General features: G+C 37.5%; 1 protein-coding gene across 5 annotated transcripts in view; it reads right to left on the bottom strand.

Annotated features, from left to right (window-relative positions):
• The window catches only part of CHN1 (chimerin 1), a 217,555-nt gene that overhangs the window by 38,991 nt on the left and 160,740 nt on the right, over positions 1–17,824 (bottom strand). For 4 of the 5 annotated variants that reach the window (XM_049887498.1, XM_049887499.1, XM_049887497.1 and 1 more), the window contains one exon: positions 13,174–13,251. In XM_049887498.1, the coding sequence (XP_049743455.1) occupies positions 13,174–13,251 (78 nt within the window). Of the gene's footprint in view, positions 1–13,173; positions 13,252–13,609; positions 14,070–17,824 lie in introns of those variants that run through there. The other variant, XM_049887501.1, reaches the window with a different exon arrangement.

Raw genomic sequence — 17,824 nt, forward strand, 5'->3', positions numbered from 1 at the left:
CTCTTGTTTTTCCTCTATTTCATTGATTTCCGCTCTTTATTATTTCCTTCTTTCCATTATTACTCGGTTTATAGTTTCTTAAGGTGGAAGCTTAGCTCATTGATTTAAGATCTTTTTTTTCCAATGTAAACATTTAATGGTATAAATCTCCCTACAAGCTCAACTTTATCCACATTCCACAAATTTGATACATTGTATTTTCCTTTTCACTTTGTTCAAAAATATTTTCTAATGTCCCTTGTGATTTCTTCTTTAATCCATGAGTTATTTAGCAGTATGCTGTTAAATTCCTACAATATGGGAAATCTTCCAGATATTTGTTACTGATTTCTAATTCAATTCTGTTGCAGTAACAGGACATGCTTTATATTATCTTAATCTTTTTACATTTATCAATACTTGTATTATGGTCCAGAATATCGCTTATCTTGGTAAATCTTCCATGGCCACTTTAAAAAGTACGTACATTCTACTATTGAAGGGTGAAGTACTCTATAAAAATCAATTATGTCAAACTGGCTGATAGTGTTGCTCAAGTCTTCTATACTCTTACTAATTTTCTATTTGTCCTATCACTGTGACAAAAGTGGTGCAATCACCAGCTATAACTGTAGATTGGTTATTTTACATTTCAGTGCAATCAGTTATTGTTTTATATATTTTGGACTTCTGTTGCCAGGTGCACATAAATTTTAAATTATGTCCTCTTGATGAATGTACCTTCTTTATTCCTATTAATGGAAATCCCTGGCGGTGTAGTGGTTAAGTGCTATGGCTGCTAACCAAAAGGCTGGCAATTCAAATCTACCAGGTACTCCTTGAAAACTCTATGGGGCAGCTATGAGTCAGAATCGACTGGACGGCAACTGTTTTTTTTTTTGTTTTTATTCTTAATAATATTCCTTGTTCTGAAATCTACTATGTTTGATATAAATATAACCACTCCAATTTTCTTTGAATTATTGTTTGCTTCCTCTTACCTCTTTGTCTCTTAATATTTAAGTGGGTTTCTTGCAGATAGCATATAGTTGTATTCCAATGGAGTTTTTATACCATTTCCATTTACTGTAACTATCAATATGATTTATATATATATATATATATATATATATATATATATATATATATATATATAATATGAGCCCCCCCCCCAGTTGGATTATATATATATAACATGAGCCCCCCAGGTTGGAAGGCACTCAAAAGGTGGCTGGGAAAGAGCTGCCTCCTCCAAGTAGATAGAGTCGACCTTAATGATGTGGATGGAGTAAAGCTTTTGGGACCTTCATTTGCTGATATGGCATGACTCAAAATGAGAAGAAACAGCTGCAAACACCCATTAATAATCGGAACCTGGAATGTATGAAGTATGAATCTAGGAAAATTGGAAATCGTCAAAAATGAAATGGAACACATAAACATCAATATCCTAGGCATTAGTGAGCTGTAGTGGACTGGTATTGGCCATTTTGAATTGGACAATCATACAGTCTACTATGCTGGGAATGACAACTTGAAGAGGAATGGTGTTGCATTCATCGTCAAAAAGAACGTTTCAAGATCTATCCTGAAGTACAACGCTGTCAGTGATAGGATAATATCCATATGCCTACAAGGAAGACCAGTTAATACAACTATTATTCAAATTTATGCACCAACCACTAGGGCCGAAGATGAAGAAACAGAAGATTTTTATCAGCTGTTGCAGTCTGAAATTGATCGAACGTGCAATCAAGATGCATTGATAATTACTGGTGATTGGAGTGCAAAAGTTGGAAACAAAGAAGGATCAGTAGCTGGAAAATATGGCCTTGGTGACAGAAACAATGCCGGAGATCTAATGATAGAATTTTGCAAGACCAGTGACTTCTTCATTGCAAATACCTTCTTTCACCAACATAAATGGCGACTATACACGTGGACCTCGCCAGATGGAACACACAGAAATCAAATCGACTACATCTGTGAAAAGAGACGATGGAAAAGCTCAATATCATCAGTCAGAACAAGGCCAGGGGCCGACTGTGGAACAGATCGTCAATTGCTCATATGCAAGTTCAAGCTGAAACTGAAGAAAATCAGAGCAAGTCCACGAGAGCCAAAATATGACCTTGAGTATATCCCACCTGAATTTAGAGACCATCTGAAGAACAGATTTGACACACTGAACACTAGTGACTGAAGACCAGATGAGTTGTGGAATGACATCATCCATGAAGAAAGCAAGAGGTCACTGAAAAGACAGGAAAGAAAGAAAAGACCAAGATGGATGTCAGAGGAGACTCTGAAAATTGCTCTTGAGCATTGAGCAGCTAAAGCAAAAGGAAGAATTGATGAAGTAAAAGAACTGAACAGAAGATTTCAAAGGGCCTCTTGAGAAGACTAAAATATTGTAATGACACGTGCAAAGAGCTGGAGATGGAAAACCAAAAGGGAAGAACACGTTCGGCGATTCTCAAGCTGAAAGAACTGAAGAAAAAATTCAAGCCTCGAGTTGCAATAGTGAAGGATTCTGTGGGGAAAATATTAAACGATGCAGGAAGCATCGAAAGAAGATGGAAAAGGAATACAGAGTCATTATACCAAAAAGAATTAATCGATATTGAACCATTTCAAGAGGTGGTATATGATCAGGAACTGATGGTACTGAAGGAAGAAGTCCAAGCTGCTCTGAAGGCACTGGTGAAAAACAAGGCTCCAGGAATTGATGGAATATCAATTGAGATGTTTCAATAAACAGATGCAGCGTTGGAGGTGCTCACTCGTCTATGCCAAGAAATATGGAAGACAGCTTCCTGGCCAACTGACTGGAGGAGATCCATATTTATGCCTATTCCCAAGAAAGGTGATCCAACCGAATGTGGAAATTATAGAACAATATCATTAAAATCACACGAAAGCAAAATTTTGCTGAAGATCATTCAAAAATGGCCACAGCAGTATACTGACAGGGAACTGCCAGAAATTCAGGCTGGTTTCAGAAGAGGACATGGAACCAGGGATATGATTGCTGATGTCAGATGGATCCTGTCTGAAAGCAGAGAATACCAAAAGGATGTTTACCTGTGTTTTACTGACTGTGCAAAGGCATTCGACAGTGTGGATCATAACAAAACATGGATAACACTGCAAAGAATGGGAATTCCAGAACACTTAATTGTGCTCATGAGGAACCTTCACATAGATCAAGAGGCAGTTGTTTGGACAGAACAAGGGGATACTGATTGGTTTAAAGTCAGGAAAGGTGTGCGTCAGGGTTGTAGTCTTTCACCATACCTATTTAATATGTACACTGAGCAAATAATCCGAGAAACTGGACTATATGAAGAAGAACGGGGCATCAGGACTGGAGGAAGACTCATTCACAACCTGTGTTATGCAGATGACACAACCTTGCTTGCTGAAAGTGAAGAGGACCTGAAGCACTTACTAATGAAGATCAGAGACCACAGCCTTCATTATGGATTACACCGCAACATAAAGAAAACAAAAATCCTCACAACTGGACCAATAAGCAACATCTTGATAAACAGAGAAAAGACTGAAGTTGTCAAGGATTTCATTTTACTTGGATCCACAATCAACAGCCATGGAAGCAGCAGTCAAGAAATCAAAAGATGCATTGCATTGGGTAAATCTGCTGCAAAGGACCTCTTCAAAGTGTTGAAGAGCAAAGGTGCGCCTGACCCATGCCATGGTATTTTCAATCACATCATATGCATGTGAAAGCTGGACAATAAATAAGGAAGACCGAAGAAAAGCTGACGCTTTTGAATTGTGGTGTTGGCGAAGAATACCGAACATACCATGGGCTGCCAAAAGAACGAACAAATCTATCTTGGAAGAAGTGCAGCCAGGATGCTCCTTAGAGGCAAGGATGGCAAAACCGCATCTTACATAGTTTGGACATGTTGTCAGGAGGGCTCAGTCCCTGGAGAAGGACATCATGCTTGGCAGAGTACAGGGTCAGCAGAAAAGAGGAAGACCCTCAATGAGGTGGATTGACACAGTGGCTGCAACAATGAGCTCAAGCATAACAACGATTGTAAGGATAGCGCAGGACTGGGCAGTGTTTCGCTCTGTTGTGCAAAGGGTTGCTATGAGTCGGAACCGACTTGATGGCACCTAACAACAACAACATCATCAATATGATTGTGTTTGTATCTACCATCTTGCTATTTGTTTTCTACATATCCTGTTTGTTCTTTATTCCTTTTTTTTCTTTTTTGCATAATTTTGGATTAATTGCATATTTGTTATGATTCCATTTTATCTCCACTACTGGCTTGTTAACTGTAATCTCATTTCCTTTTACTTTTTTGGGTTTGCTGTAGGGTTTACAATATACATCTTTAACTTTCCACAGTCCACCTTCAAATAATATATCATTTCATGTACAGTGTAAGATTTTTACAGCAGTATACTCCTACTCCCCCTCCCCGTATTTTATGCTACTGTTGGCAATCATTTTACTTGTACATTATAAACTGTATAATACATTACTATTTTTGCCTTAAAGAGTTAATTTCTAAAGATGAAGTATAAGACAGCATAATATCAATTAAACAAGGTTTGAAAAATAGAGATATAATATTACAAATATATTCCTCCTACTAAATTACAAAGTAAGCAGAATAGGACTAAGGTTTAATCAGCAGTTAAAAAAGCAGGGGAGAGTGAATATATGATACAAGTGACTAAAAAAATTGCCTTTAAAATATTAACATGTCCCAAATGTAGAAAACCAAATCTTGAAAGTTAGATTACTATGTGGACACATAAACCAAAGTATTAAGAGAACAGAATTCTAGAAAAGCTGTTTTTTTGTTGTTTTGTTTTTGCTCTTTTAGTGTACATTCTTCCTTCGGGTTTACGTCCTTAACTTGTTGTGTTGATGTAGGAGTCACATGCCTGCCTGATTCTCTACTGAGGTCAATTCTGGAGATACTGAATCTTCTAAAATATTGTTAGTAAATGGACACAGATGCTGGAAATAATCAATACCATATCTGATGTAACTGTCTGCCAGAGGGTCTCAAATTAGGGTATTCGCTGGGAATAAGAATCAGGATTGGTTCTAGTGAGGGAAAGCTAGGCTCCCTCTTAAGGTCTTTAAAAGTGACAATCCTATAGCTTGATTTCAAAGCCTTGTTTGAGGTTCTTTTTGTTTTGTGTGTTTGTGTTTTAATTCCATGAAAGAAACAGGACATCTAGTAAGTTCCACTAACGGCCTCCTGGGGAGAAAGAGAAACTTGTAATTATCTCCCCAAATTTTAACCTACTCTCTAAATATTTCAAATTATACTCAATTCTGGCTGTCAAACTGATTCAGGTAGAGATGTCATTTTAGGTAAAAACCATTTGACATATTATACTTGTATGCTGAATGCAGAACCACGAAGAATATGGCATCATTATACACACATGACGCATAATATTATAAGTACTATAAATGGTCAGTGTTCATGCATAACAACATTACCGTATTTCTTACATTAATTCTTCTCATTATATTGCTATTTTCTTTCTTTTCAGTTAGTCTGTAAATGTCCTGAGGTCAAGGATCATATATGACATATTATTGTATACCTCCCATGTCTAGCAAAGTGGTATGCACATGACACTTGTTCAAGAAATATTTCAGGAATGAATAATAGGGAAACACAGCACACATGTTAATCTTGTCTTAGATTAGAGGAATAGTGGGTGCATTGTTTCAGTATTGTTAATAGGACTTTTTCTCTGAAGATTTAGTTTGTATGTTCACCAGTGACTCATCACATGTGTATTAAAAGAGTCGATTCTGGGCCCATGTGGACATGGTAGTGACCTCTGCTATAGACCCAAAGGTTGGAAAGAAGAGTGCCCTCAATACAAAATGATTCTCCTACCCAAAACATTTTTTAAAATAATACACTAGAAATTTTTAATGGAAGAAATAAAAAACATACTGTTACAGTTTTACAAATGGCAATTTGTAACAGCAAGGCAGTACAATGGGGAGAAGCAAAATTTTGAAATTTGGGGAATAAAAGGTAGATTATGAAACATTTTGAGAATTAAGGATCACGGTCTGTGAGAATAATACATCATGGGTTTCTCTTAAGTATAGTGGTTTAAATTCTGTAATTCATAAAACTACTATGAAGATAACAAAATGTATAAGAAAACATTCTGCATCCCACTTTTATGAGTGGCATCTGGGATCTTAAATGCTAGCAAGTGGCCATCTAAGATGCATCGATTGGTCTCAACCCACCTGGAGCAAAGGAGAATGAGGAACACTTGGGCCGATATGAGCCCAAGAGACAGAAAGGGCCATATAAACCAGGAATCCATCAGCCTGAGACTGGAAGAGCTAGATGGTGCCCAGCTACCACCTATGACTGCCCTGACAGGAAACACAACAGAGAATCCTGATGGAGCAGGATAACAGTGGAATGCAGACCTCAAATTCTAGTAAAAAGACCAGATTTAATGGTCAGACTGAAACTGGAGGGACCCCGGAGGTTATGGCCCCCAGATCATCTGGTAGTCCAAGACTGGAACCATTCCTGAAGCCAATTCTTCAGACAGGGATTGGACTGGACTATAAGACAGAAAATGATATTGGTGCGGAGTGAGCTTCTCGGCTCAGGTAGACACACGAGATTATGTGGGCAGCTCCTGTCTGGAGGGGAGATGAGAAGGCAGAGGGGGACAGGAGCTGGCTGAATGGACATGGGGAATACAGGGTAGAGAAAAGGAATGTGCTGTCACATTAGGGGGAGAGTGGCTAGGGTTACACAGCAAGGTGTGTATAAGTTTTTGTATGAGACACTGACTTGAATTGTCAACTTTCACTTAAAACACAATTTTAAAAATTGCTATAAAGAAGGACATGTAACTATGAGCAAACCAACAAGAACCTTGTAAAATTTTTCTTTTTAGGTTATTAACAGCAGGTAGTAACCTTTCTGATGACCTTAATGGTTAGATTTTCATTCAGGATGTCTGAACCAGTTCCCCAGCAAGCATTACAAACCGGGGCTAAGGTCGAGAAGGCCACAATGCTGACGGGCAGTGTAGAGGCCAGCAGAAGCACATGAGTCTTTGTGTCCTCCTTACCAAGAGCAGGAGTGAATGTTCATCATTTTCAGTTTCCACAGCATCTAATTAAGTATGAAACCAGAGAGCGATAGAAATACAATGCCTACAGGGACCTTTCAGATGATCTTGTTGAATCTCCTAGTTTTTCTCCATCAACCCTTTCTATGTCTGACTGCCCTAGGCAGAAAGAACTTACACTATACACAGATTTTTGCTATTTTTATCTTCTCTTACAACTGACCCACATTCAGAATAGGGAACTGCATTTTTTCTTTATATATACATCTAAAGCGCCCGTGGAAGCAGCAGTCTTGAATTTGCCTGTGTCCTTTGAGGGAAAGAAAAGACCAACTTCAGCAGAAGTGCTGGCCATTACATCCCTTCAGTTTGTATCGAACAGCAGAATGTCTGTTGGACAGGATCGCCAAGTTCACTATTACCGCACTATCCTAGGAGGTCTTTATATGTATAGCGCTCATGGAAGCAGCAGTCAAGAAATCAAATGATGTGTTGCATTAGGCAAATCTGATGCAAAAGACCTCTTTAAAGTGTTAAAAAGCAAAGATGTCACTTTGAGGACTACGGTGCACCTGACCCAAGCCACAGGATTTACAATCACCTCATATACATGTAAAAGCTGGAAAATGAATATGGAAGACTGAAGAGGAATTAATGCCTTTGAATTATGATGCTGGCAAAGAATATTGAAAATACCATGGACTGTCAAAAGAATGAACAAATCTGTCTTGGAAGAAGTACAGCCAGACTGGTCCTTAGAAGGGAGGGTGGTGAGACTTCGTATCACGTACCTTGGACGTGTTATCAGGAGGGACCAGCCCTAGAAAAGGAAATCATACTTGGTAAAGTAGAGGGTCAGTGAAAAAGAGGAAGACCCTCAATGAGATGGACTGACACAATGGCAGCAACAACGGGCTCAAACATAGCAATGATTGTGAGGATGGTGCTGGATCGGGCAGCGTTTTGTTCTGTTGTGCACAGGGTCGCTATGAGTCGGAACTGACTTGACCACACCTATCAACAACAACAAATACACAATACATACGTATATACATATACACACACATTGCACACACATATACTAAATCTGCTTAATTTCGTATTTGAAGAAAACACTATTCCTTTAAAATGTTTATGTTGGACATTCCATGCTCATATTCACAGGAGAAGCCATGATGAGTGACTTAATTGCTAAAGCTTAATAATGAGACAGTCTGGGTGCCTTTTCCATTTTGTCTTATCACATTTATCCTTTTTCATATTATAATTGACTCAAAACAGTATTCACGATCCTGAGCATTTAACATGTGAACACATATTCTTCAGTCAAATATTGGATAACATGATGACATCTTGGGTTTATTTCATTTTTAAAAATTGCATGAATCTGGTTAAAAAGAAAACCCTGTGGTAATAATTTGGTCCTAAGATCATTAGAAATACCTATTTTTGTGCTACAAATTTCCTGGTCATGACAAATGGTTTCAAAATAACAACTACAAAAGGTCCCCCATGCCATATTGTGTACTCATTTATTTAGTCATTTAACAAACACTTCTTGAGCCTTTACTAGGTATTTTGAACAGGTAGTAGGTATTTTACTAGATGGGGGGGATGGGAGAAAGACTGAAAAGAGAAAAGGGAGGTGGTATTATAGTTGGTGGGAAAATACAAAGAAGGTGGTAGCAGGCACGGTCCTTGAATGTGACATTTCACTAATTGTTAAAATAACTAGCTTTTAAAAATGTTGTTTTATTTGTCATTAATCTTAGTTCCTTTTCAAATCATCATATTGGAAATTTGTCCCTATATAGGCTTTAATAAGGTTTAACAACGAAAAATGTAATAATTAATACAATTAACGCATCCCTGATTAAAATTAGAGAATGTTAGAGCTGTATGAACGTAGAAGTCATGTAGTTTAACATTAAACCTATTCATTTGTTGGTTCATTTTGTATTTTTTCTCAAATATAAATCAAATTAAAGACCAGAGGGCTTGAACTTGCCTGCACCCTTTGAAAGAAAGAAAAGACCATTTTCAGCAAAAGTGCTGGCCACTGTGACCCTGCAGTTTATCGGGCAGCAGAATGTCTGGTCTGTTGGTCAGGATTGTCAAGTTTACTATTATCATACTATCCTAGTAGGTCTTGAATCCGTAATTTTACAACATATTATAAGACTTATGTTAAAGTGTTATTTTAATTACTGTATCAATTCACATTTCAGGATTCACTGCTTGCATATGATCTTGGCAATATTAAATTTATTAGTACAATATCTAATATCTTTCAATCACATATAGAATGCGAGTATGTGAAACTCTAAAATGAACTACTGAACTACTCACCATGTCAAGACCACCTTTAAAAAAGAACCAAACCCTATTTGAAGAATCTTTTATAATTCTTAACATTGTATTCTTTTAATTGTTCAATTTGCCTAGGTAGCACATCTGTTATTATTATTATATCTAATCTTGGGTATTTATTTTATAGAGATATCTGAATTAAACAACATACCAAATGAAACATTTACTAGTTTAACTTGGAGAGAAGTACAGACGATTTCATCGTTTTCTGTGGTGCGTGAAAAATGCAACTGCTCTTATATAACACCTAACTCTAACTGAGAGCAAGGATAGAAGAGCTTTCTTCAGCCCCCACAATCATGACAGAGTACTCAATCGCATCATAATCTCTGCAACTGGACAAAAAGAAACACAACAAAAACCCCTAAAAAGCCCAGGATTCAGATTAACCCTTAAGTCTAAATTTCTTGGTATGAATTCAGAAAAAACAAATCACCCATATTTACCCACTCAGGAGTAATGTGGAATAACAAAAGCAGCAGCTACCATGGACTGAGAGCCTACTTGTACCAGCAACTGAGCTGATATGCAATGCTAAAACCAATTTTTTCTGATGTAGACACGAAGGTTTAGAGATTAATCAATTTGTCCAAGGTCATATAATCAATAAGCAAGCTCCTAGAGGGCAAGGAAAAAACAACAAAACAAAACCCAAACACACTGCCACTGAGTTGATTGCAACTCATAGATGGCAAGGGATAGGTCTTATCATTCTATCCCTGTAGCCTCAGAATGTAGGAGGCGATCATGGCTGACAGAGTGCCTGTGTTTTACTTTTAATCTCAGGGTTTTTTTTAAATCTGTTCAAGGAATTATCTGTGTGTGTGTTGTGTTAGGACTGAGGCAGTTCTTAAAATGAGAGACTGATCCAGGGTTGTATTAAAATTATTTTTGCTCTAACTTATGTTGACAACTTATAGGGTAACAGTTTGTAAAGGATGTACCTCGAACCTAACATTTACCTCTAACATGATGATGATCTCCCTAGATGATGTAACTATGCTGCTTGTTACATATTCTTTACCAAATCCTTGTAAGTAACAGCAAAAAGGGGATATGGGGGACCATGTTACATAACACAGCAAAAATGTGAAGCCCTCCTGTTTTTCTATTAAAAAACAAAAACCTTAAAAAATAAAAGTGTGTCTAGAGTTAGGTCCAATTGATTTTTTTTTTTTTTTTTGGCTTTCACCTCAGTGAGTACTGTCACCAAAGGTATAGGGAGACACTCTAACTTTACCCCTTGAAATGAGATCTGGCAGCTGTTCCAACACCAGAGCATAACAAGGAATTCAAGAGGCGAAAAAGAAAACCACACTGAAATGAGGCTGGTGAGTGGGCTCATGGCTAGGCAGTTCTATCATCATGGAAAATAGTTAATGGCAAGGCTACTTGTATGGTTATCATTTTGTAAATGTTTAGGGTTTTTCCCATAACAAATCTCTGAACTGTACATACTTACGTATCACAGGGACCTTCTAAGTGAACATTTGTGTGGGAGTGAACTGCTCCAGCCACAAAGTCCGAATTCTTTTGGGGATGTTTTTGGAACTCACATGAGACTTTCCCCCCTTTCTTTCATCTTATTTTATAATGCCACCACACAAAAACATTTTTTTTAAATGACAAGGTAATTTTAATGGGAAGAGTCAAATTCTGAGACTTCTGACCTTATTACCAACCCTAAAAAATATGTAATGCAACTCACTGGTCTTAATTTTTTTGGCTCCAGAGAAGAAGAAATCTACTTTTCACAAGTTTTCTTTTTTTAAACCAAGAATTTTCAAAACAGTTTGGTTATCTAGGCAGGAGTCATAATTGATTCCAGTCAGCACTTTCTGGATATAGAGAATTTACTCATCAAAGTCATGTTTTAAGTTAAAATTGAGAAATAAGTGGAAGATAAAACAAAAACCCTAGAAAATGTGCTTGTCTATACAAATTCTTAAATAAACCAATGACTGGTTTTTAGTCAATACTGATAGACAGTGTGTATGATAAACTTGAAACGGTATCCTTACTAGGTCAATCTGCTCCAGCTTGAACAAACCAGGGGGTACATCTTAGGAGATGTATTTTAAAATCTCAGCTGCTTCCAAACACTGTGAATACAGTTTCTCATTTAGGAGCCTAAATGACTATTATTGTGACCTAACAGGTACATGACTTTATGCTTGCAAAATAATTTATTTGGGGTCATTTTCCTAATGAAAATTCTGCAAGATCAAGTTGTATGTCATCATGCAAAAAGAAACAGAGGCCTAGTAACCTGGATGCGGTATTTAGGTTCATAAATGGAGATGTGGTTGACAGAGGATACACACATGATTTCTATGTTTGCTAGTAAGGTATTAATCTAATGAACTCTCTCAGTTTAATTTTAAATCGGAGATGCTGGTTGAAAGGATAAGGTCCTCAATAACACAGTTAAAGAGGAAAAAGAAGGCGTTATGGGGCTTACCTTGAAATATTAGCTATCTATTATCATACATTTTGGAAACATTTTTTATTAATTTATCTTTTATCTTAAAATGGTCTGGAAATTTTAAAAAATCCATCCCCCCACTGTGGAAAAAGAAAAACATATTGGGGCTTAGTATTTAGTACTTGAGTAAAATAAATGCTGGAATTAAAAATAAGGATGAACTGCAAATTTGGCATGAAACTACCTAGTACAGAACCTGGTGCATTCCATGTGCTGAGAATATTTTGAATAAATTAGTAAATGGAAGATCATGATTTCTATCTTTACCACCTTTTGAAACCAAATACTCCCTTTCTAATATCAAAGCTAATGATATTTTGCCTAAACTAAAAATATTCACATCATGAGAACTTCATCATAAAGTTGTATAACTGCTGGGAAGTTACCATGGAAATGCCAGTGCATCCACCTATTCAGTGGAACTGGCTCTCCTTATGCAGAGCCTCCCACTGAATGTTCTCGGAGTTCGGCTGCAAAGGACCGAACTTCACGGCTTTATGTTGTGCTATAAAATACATGCAAGATCTATACACAGCTTTCATCAACACACATACCATCCTGATGTAAAAAAATAGACGTACAGTTGATAAAACATATTAACACAATAATTAAAAACTGCACACACAAAGATGAAGGCAAATACTCAAAAAGTGAAGAGGCTGCTGGTGTCAGCAGCATGAACAGTCCCATGGTGGCCATCCCCCTTTCATCACGGTCAACTCGTTAACAGAGGAGAAAAGACAGAAACTAAGGGAAATGCAGACCATCTGCTCAATCCAGGTGAAACAGCACATGCCTCTTATATCCAAAGCTTTTTACCAGAAACTGAACAGAGAGAAGATCTAATTCTCCCAGGAAAGAGCCAACAAAGGTATTTAGACACATTTACATCACAAATAAAAAAAACACCAAAATCACTGTTAAACGAGATCTTTCTAATATCAGCCAAGGCTTTTATCAGTGAGCACATACTGGTTAAAAAGAATGTTAAAACGGCCTTAGAGAAAATGTGGTTGGATTTCTATTAGCTTTATTCAGGTATTTCTTAACTAAAATCAAGCTTAAAACATTCTCATTCCTTAAACAGCAAGAACATCTTAGTCCAGTCATTCCAGTTTTAAAAAGGCATCAGAAGATGTTCCCTTAATATCCTATTTCAAGTAATGTGCATTTCTTTTCTTATAAGAAAGGTTAGAAACAATTATTCTTACCTTGAAATTGTGAACCTTTTCATATTTTGGAATTTGCTCGTTTTCTTTCAGAGTTGCTCTTCTGACAAGTGATGTCAACTGCGAATAAGCAAAGAGTTTCAGAGGTTGCCAGATTGTCACAGACGACTTTTGAGAACCCAGTTTCATTCCCAAGGCTGCTATCAATAAATCTTGCTGACGGCCCTCTTGTTTTGATTTGTGAACTGTAGCTCTATTAGTTTTCCTCCCCGACCAAGACTCCTTGGATGGCATTTTGGAATTTACAAGGAAGAAATGAAACCTGTATTGATCTATGTCTGTGGATGAACTCTACTGAGCTAACAAATGAGCATGCTGCCAGCCAGCGCAGAACCCTAACCTACAGAGAGCTGCAGAGAGACATCACGGAGAGGTGGAGGAGGATGATGAAGCACTTCTTAAAAAGAGGTCGACTAACCAGACAAATTTTTCTTGCTTCCTTTTTTTTTTTTTCCTTTTAAAGGGCTCTATATTTAAGCTTCTGAAAACTTCAGAGTCTGAATAGACAAAAAAAGTCTACGCTAACATAAACACTCAGCATCTCTCATCCCTTTTAAAAGCCATGCAATTCTGACAAACGTTACATTTCTAAAAGCTTTCTTCCCTAGTCAATATATTAATGTCCATTCTGAATGAAAGATTCCTGGACTGCCTGCAGCCAGTTTCTAGCAACAGACACCCCGTGAAGCCCCCCGGCAGGGAGCGGGGGAGGGGAAGGATCTGACAGGGAGGCTGGATTAGACTGGCCACGGTAAGGAAGGAGATAACCAATGAAAACCAAGCAACAGTATTTAAGTACAGTACTCCTCAACTCCCTCTCTTTCTCCCTCCTCTCATGCAAGATTTTCTTGCTGGCTCAAGGAAGCGGGGGAGGGGATCAGTGGGAAGATAACAAGCAATGAATGAGTCATGCATCATTACAAAATGAAAAAAATTTTTAGGCCTACTTAACAAGTAGAGGAAAATTAACATACTGTACTAGGTTTCTAAAAGAATGCTCCACTGCCAGGTAAATTATCAAAGGCTAATTTATATTCCTCTTTGTGCATGATAGACTGAGGTTAGTTAACTAAACACTGACAAATAGTGTAAGGAATAAAGAAAAGGGGTTTAACTAGGCATCATCATTTTTCACACAGAACAAGGAGCATGCATGTAATATTACCAACACCCTGGTCAGTTTTGCCTCTGTCTACGATGAGTAATTTTGTTGTGGATCTACACTTGAGTAGATCAATCATTATTTTAATTCTCTAACCTCAACGTTCTTTATTTAAAGAGTTTTAGGCCAGGTTATAGTGGGGGTGAGTTGGAAATAATTTCTCAATTACACAGGTACCAGATGCAGTGTAAATGTGTTTGTAAGACCTTGAGTCTTTGTTTGCTGATGCAGAAAGAGGAGTGTAGGGTAAGCGGCTCCTAAATTTAAAAGGAATACTCACATTTTTTACTAAAGTGCCACAAGAAGCTTAAATTTTCCCACTTGTCCTTCCCTAACAATCTCCCATCTGACTTATTTTTCCTCTTGCTATAGTAATATGGAAACCCTGGTGGCGTAGTGGTTAAGTGCTATGGCTGCTAACCAAAGTGTCGGCAGTTCGAATCCACCAGGCGCTCCTTGGAAACTCTATGGGGCAGTTCTACTCTGTCCTATAGGGTCGCTATGAGTCGGAATCGACTTGACAGCACTGGGTTGGTAGGTTTTTATAGTAATATGGAGCCCTGGTGATGCAGTGCTTAAGAGCTACAGCTGCTAACCAAAAAGTTGGCAGTTCAAATCCACCAGCCACTCCTTGGAAATTCTATGGAGCAGTTCTGTTCTGTCCTACAGGGTTGCTATGAGTCAGAATCAACTCCATGGCAATGGGTTTTTGTTTTTTTTTTTTTGGTTTATAGTAATATAATTAAATTTAATCAATCATGATTCTAATATTATACTATATTTAAAGAATCTAAACTCTGCATTTAAATTAAACCAGTCTATCTGCCTACCATCAACAACTTACCTCAGATTTCATTATGTATAGAGTATGTGTCTAATACACATTCTAGTAATTAGGGCATGAAGTGGTCCTTAAACCAACCTAGATATCTGAAATACTGAATGATTGATTTTTCAAACACCCCTGAATTATTTTTTATTTGAGTGGCTAGTACTTTCTATACTTTTAAAAATATTGCTAAATAAATAAAAGGCAGAAATTAATATTTACATCTACAGACATTTCATTTCCATAAATTCATAACCTTAGATGATTAATATGACACAAAAAATGCTCCTATTCCAAGAAGAAATGCAGTTGAAGAATGTTTCCTTGCCTAACCTGAATTACTCTCCAGCTTAAACCTAGTTTGTCATGTGATGACTAAAAATACAAAGGCCAATCAGCTCTTTAGACTTGCACAGCCTGAAGTGAAGTTGATCCAATTCTCAGCAGGCACCAAACAAAAGAAAACAAAAACCCCAAAGGCAAGTTCAATATTAATTTTTTTTTTCTCAACAACATTACTAAATTAAAGAAAATAATCATACATGTGGCCAAGTAGCTTTTTTTTTTTTTTTGCTGAGTAGTATTTCTGATGAAGATTCTGTGTTAAAGATCGTCCCAGTCCTTCAGCTGTAGTAACTGAAATCCAACCAAAGCCTAAACAATATTCATGGTAGAGTCATCAAAAAAATTCATGGCCGGGTAAAGGTGAACATTTTGTTACTAAGTCTGCTGCACACTCTGCGATCATATTGTCTTTCCTAAGCACTTTTTCTACTTAATCAAGAAATACTGGGTTAATTCCAATTTGGACTGCTACCTAGGGCAATGAGGGGATAGAAAATGAGAGCTCAGGATGTTAACGGTGGGTTTGGCCATTGTTACTCCTTCAATACGGAAGCTACCCCATTTCTCCATTAATTTTGCTGAAGAGCTTGCAAGTCACAAGAAATGCTAACTCTCAAATTCTGAACTAGTTATCAATGTTCTAATGTTCTAGATAATGTATATCACTCATCCTCATATCTATCTACTTAAATAGTTACAGAAAAAAACCAAAACCAAACCCAGTGCCGTCGAGTAGATTCTGACTCATAGCGACCCTATAGGACAGAGTAGAGCTGGCCGGTTAGCAGCTGTAGCACTTAACCACTACGCCACCAGGGTTTCCTAAATAGTTACAGAATCTATTAATCATGGCTATTACTCATTAATTATTGAACACTTATGCTCCAGGTACCACGCTAAGCACTTTACATACGGCATCCCACTAAATCCACAGAAAAACCGTATGAGGCATATATCATCCCCATTTTATAGCTGAGAAAACTGAGGCACAGAAAAGCTGACTTCACCAGGTTGTTCAGCGAGTAAGTGGTATGCTTAAGAGTCACTGGACTCTTAAACGCTATGTTATATCCACCCAGGTGAGGAAATGAGAGGAAACTCTGGAGTCTGAGGTAGTTTTTCTCCTTCTGGCTGATTCTATTCAAGGTAGCTTCTCTAGTTAAAATAGATGGTAACACTGCTAAGAAGAATTGGTAAGAATAAGTGATAGTAACTAGACCTCAAATTTAGCATGCAGTGCATGTAGAAGAAAATGCAGCCCTCAAGGCTCAATTCAAAAACCTCCTCCTTCATAAAGCCTTTGGTGATTTGCACCAGTTGAATGTGAGCTCACCCTCCTGTGAACCCAGAGCCCTTCACTTGTTCATTAACTATGAGACATTCTTCCTTATATCACAGTTATCTGTGTAGCTGTGGCTCCTTCCCAGGACTGTCGTGAGCAATAAATAGTGCAAAGAATGTGAAGCACCTAGCAATGTTCTGGCACTTCAACAAACCCGACAGTCTTTCCTTTCTACTTTGGATCCTATCCCCAACCCTGTTCCCTCAACTAACATATGTATCATGGTATATCTTTTAAAAGACAGAATTATAACTAGAATTTGAGAAATTGGGCAGAGATCATAATACAAAGGGAAGGGAAGGAGTGTCCAGGCATGTTTGTGTGGTATAGACCAAAAGCAGATTATAACAGAAGATTCTACAGAAGAATCCTGATCATAAGGGGGAAAAATGTTGAACAGAATTTCAAATTCTCATAGAATCCAGACTTTCTGGAGCTACTGAGGCTGGATATATCCCTGAAACAACTGCCCTGAGATTATTTTTAAACCTTAAACCAAAAACATCCCCTGAAGTTTTCTTTAAATCAAACAACAGTTTAGCTTAATTAGTAAAGAATGTTTGTCTTAAGCACTGTGCTCTTTAAACAACTATCTTTATGGGATCAAACTGACAACAGCAACTCAAAAGGTTAGATAGGAAATTTAGGCAACAGTGAGTTTATGTCAATGTGGGAGGTACAATTCAGAAAAGGTGGGTGAGAATGGTTGCACAACTTGAAGAATATAATCAATGTCACTCAATTGTACGTGTAGAAATTCTTGAACTGGTGTATGCTTTGCTGTGAATATTTTCAACAACATCAATAATTTAAAAGAGTAGGAAAAAACTGTGAGGTGTTAGGGATATAGCCCCTCTCATATTCTGACTCTATGAAAATGGCTTAACTTGGGGGGGAGGGGAGGGTCTAAAATGACAGGGCACACATCCCACAAAGTCATTCTTCCTGTAAATAC

Source organism: Elephas maximus, chromosome 6, assembly GCF_024166365.1.
Source record: "Elephas maximus indicus isolate mEleMax1 chromosome 6, mEleMax1 primary haplotype, whole genome shotgun sequence".
NCBI classification, from domain to species: domain Eukaryota; kingdom Metazoa; phylum Chordata; class Mammalia; order Proboscidea; family Elephantidae; genus Elephas; species Elephas maximus.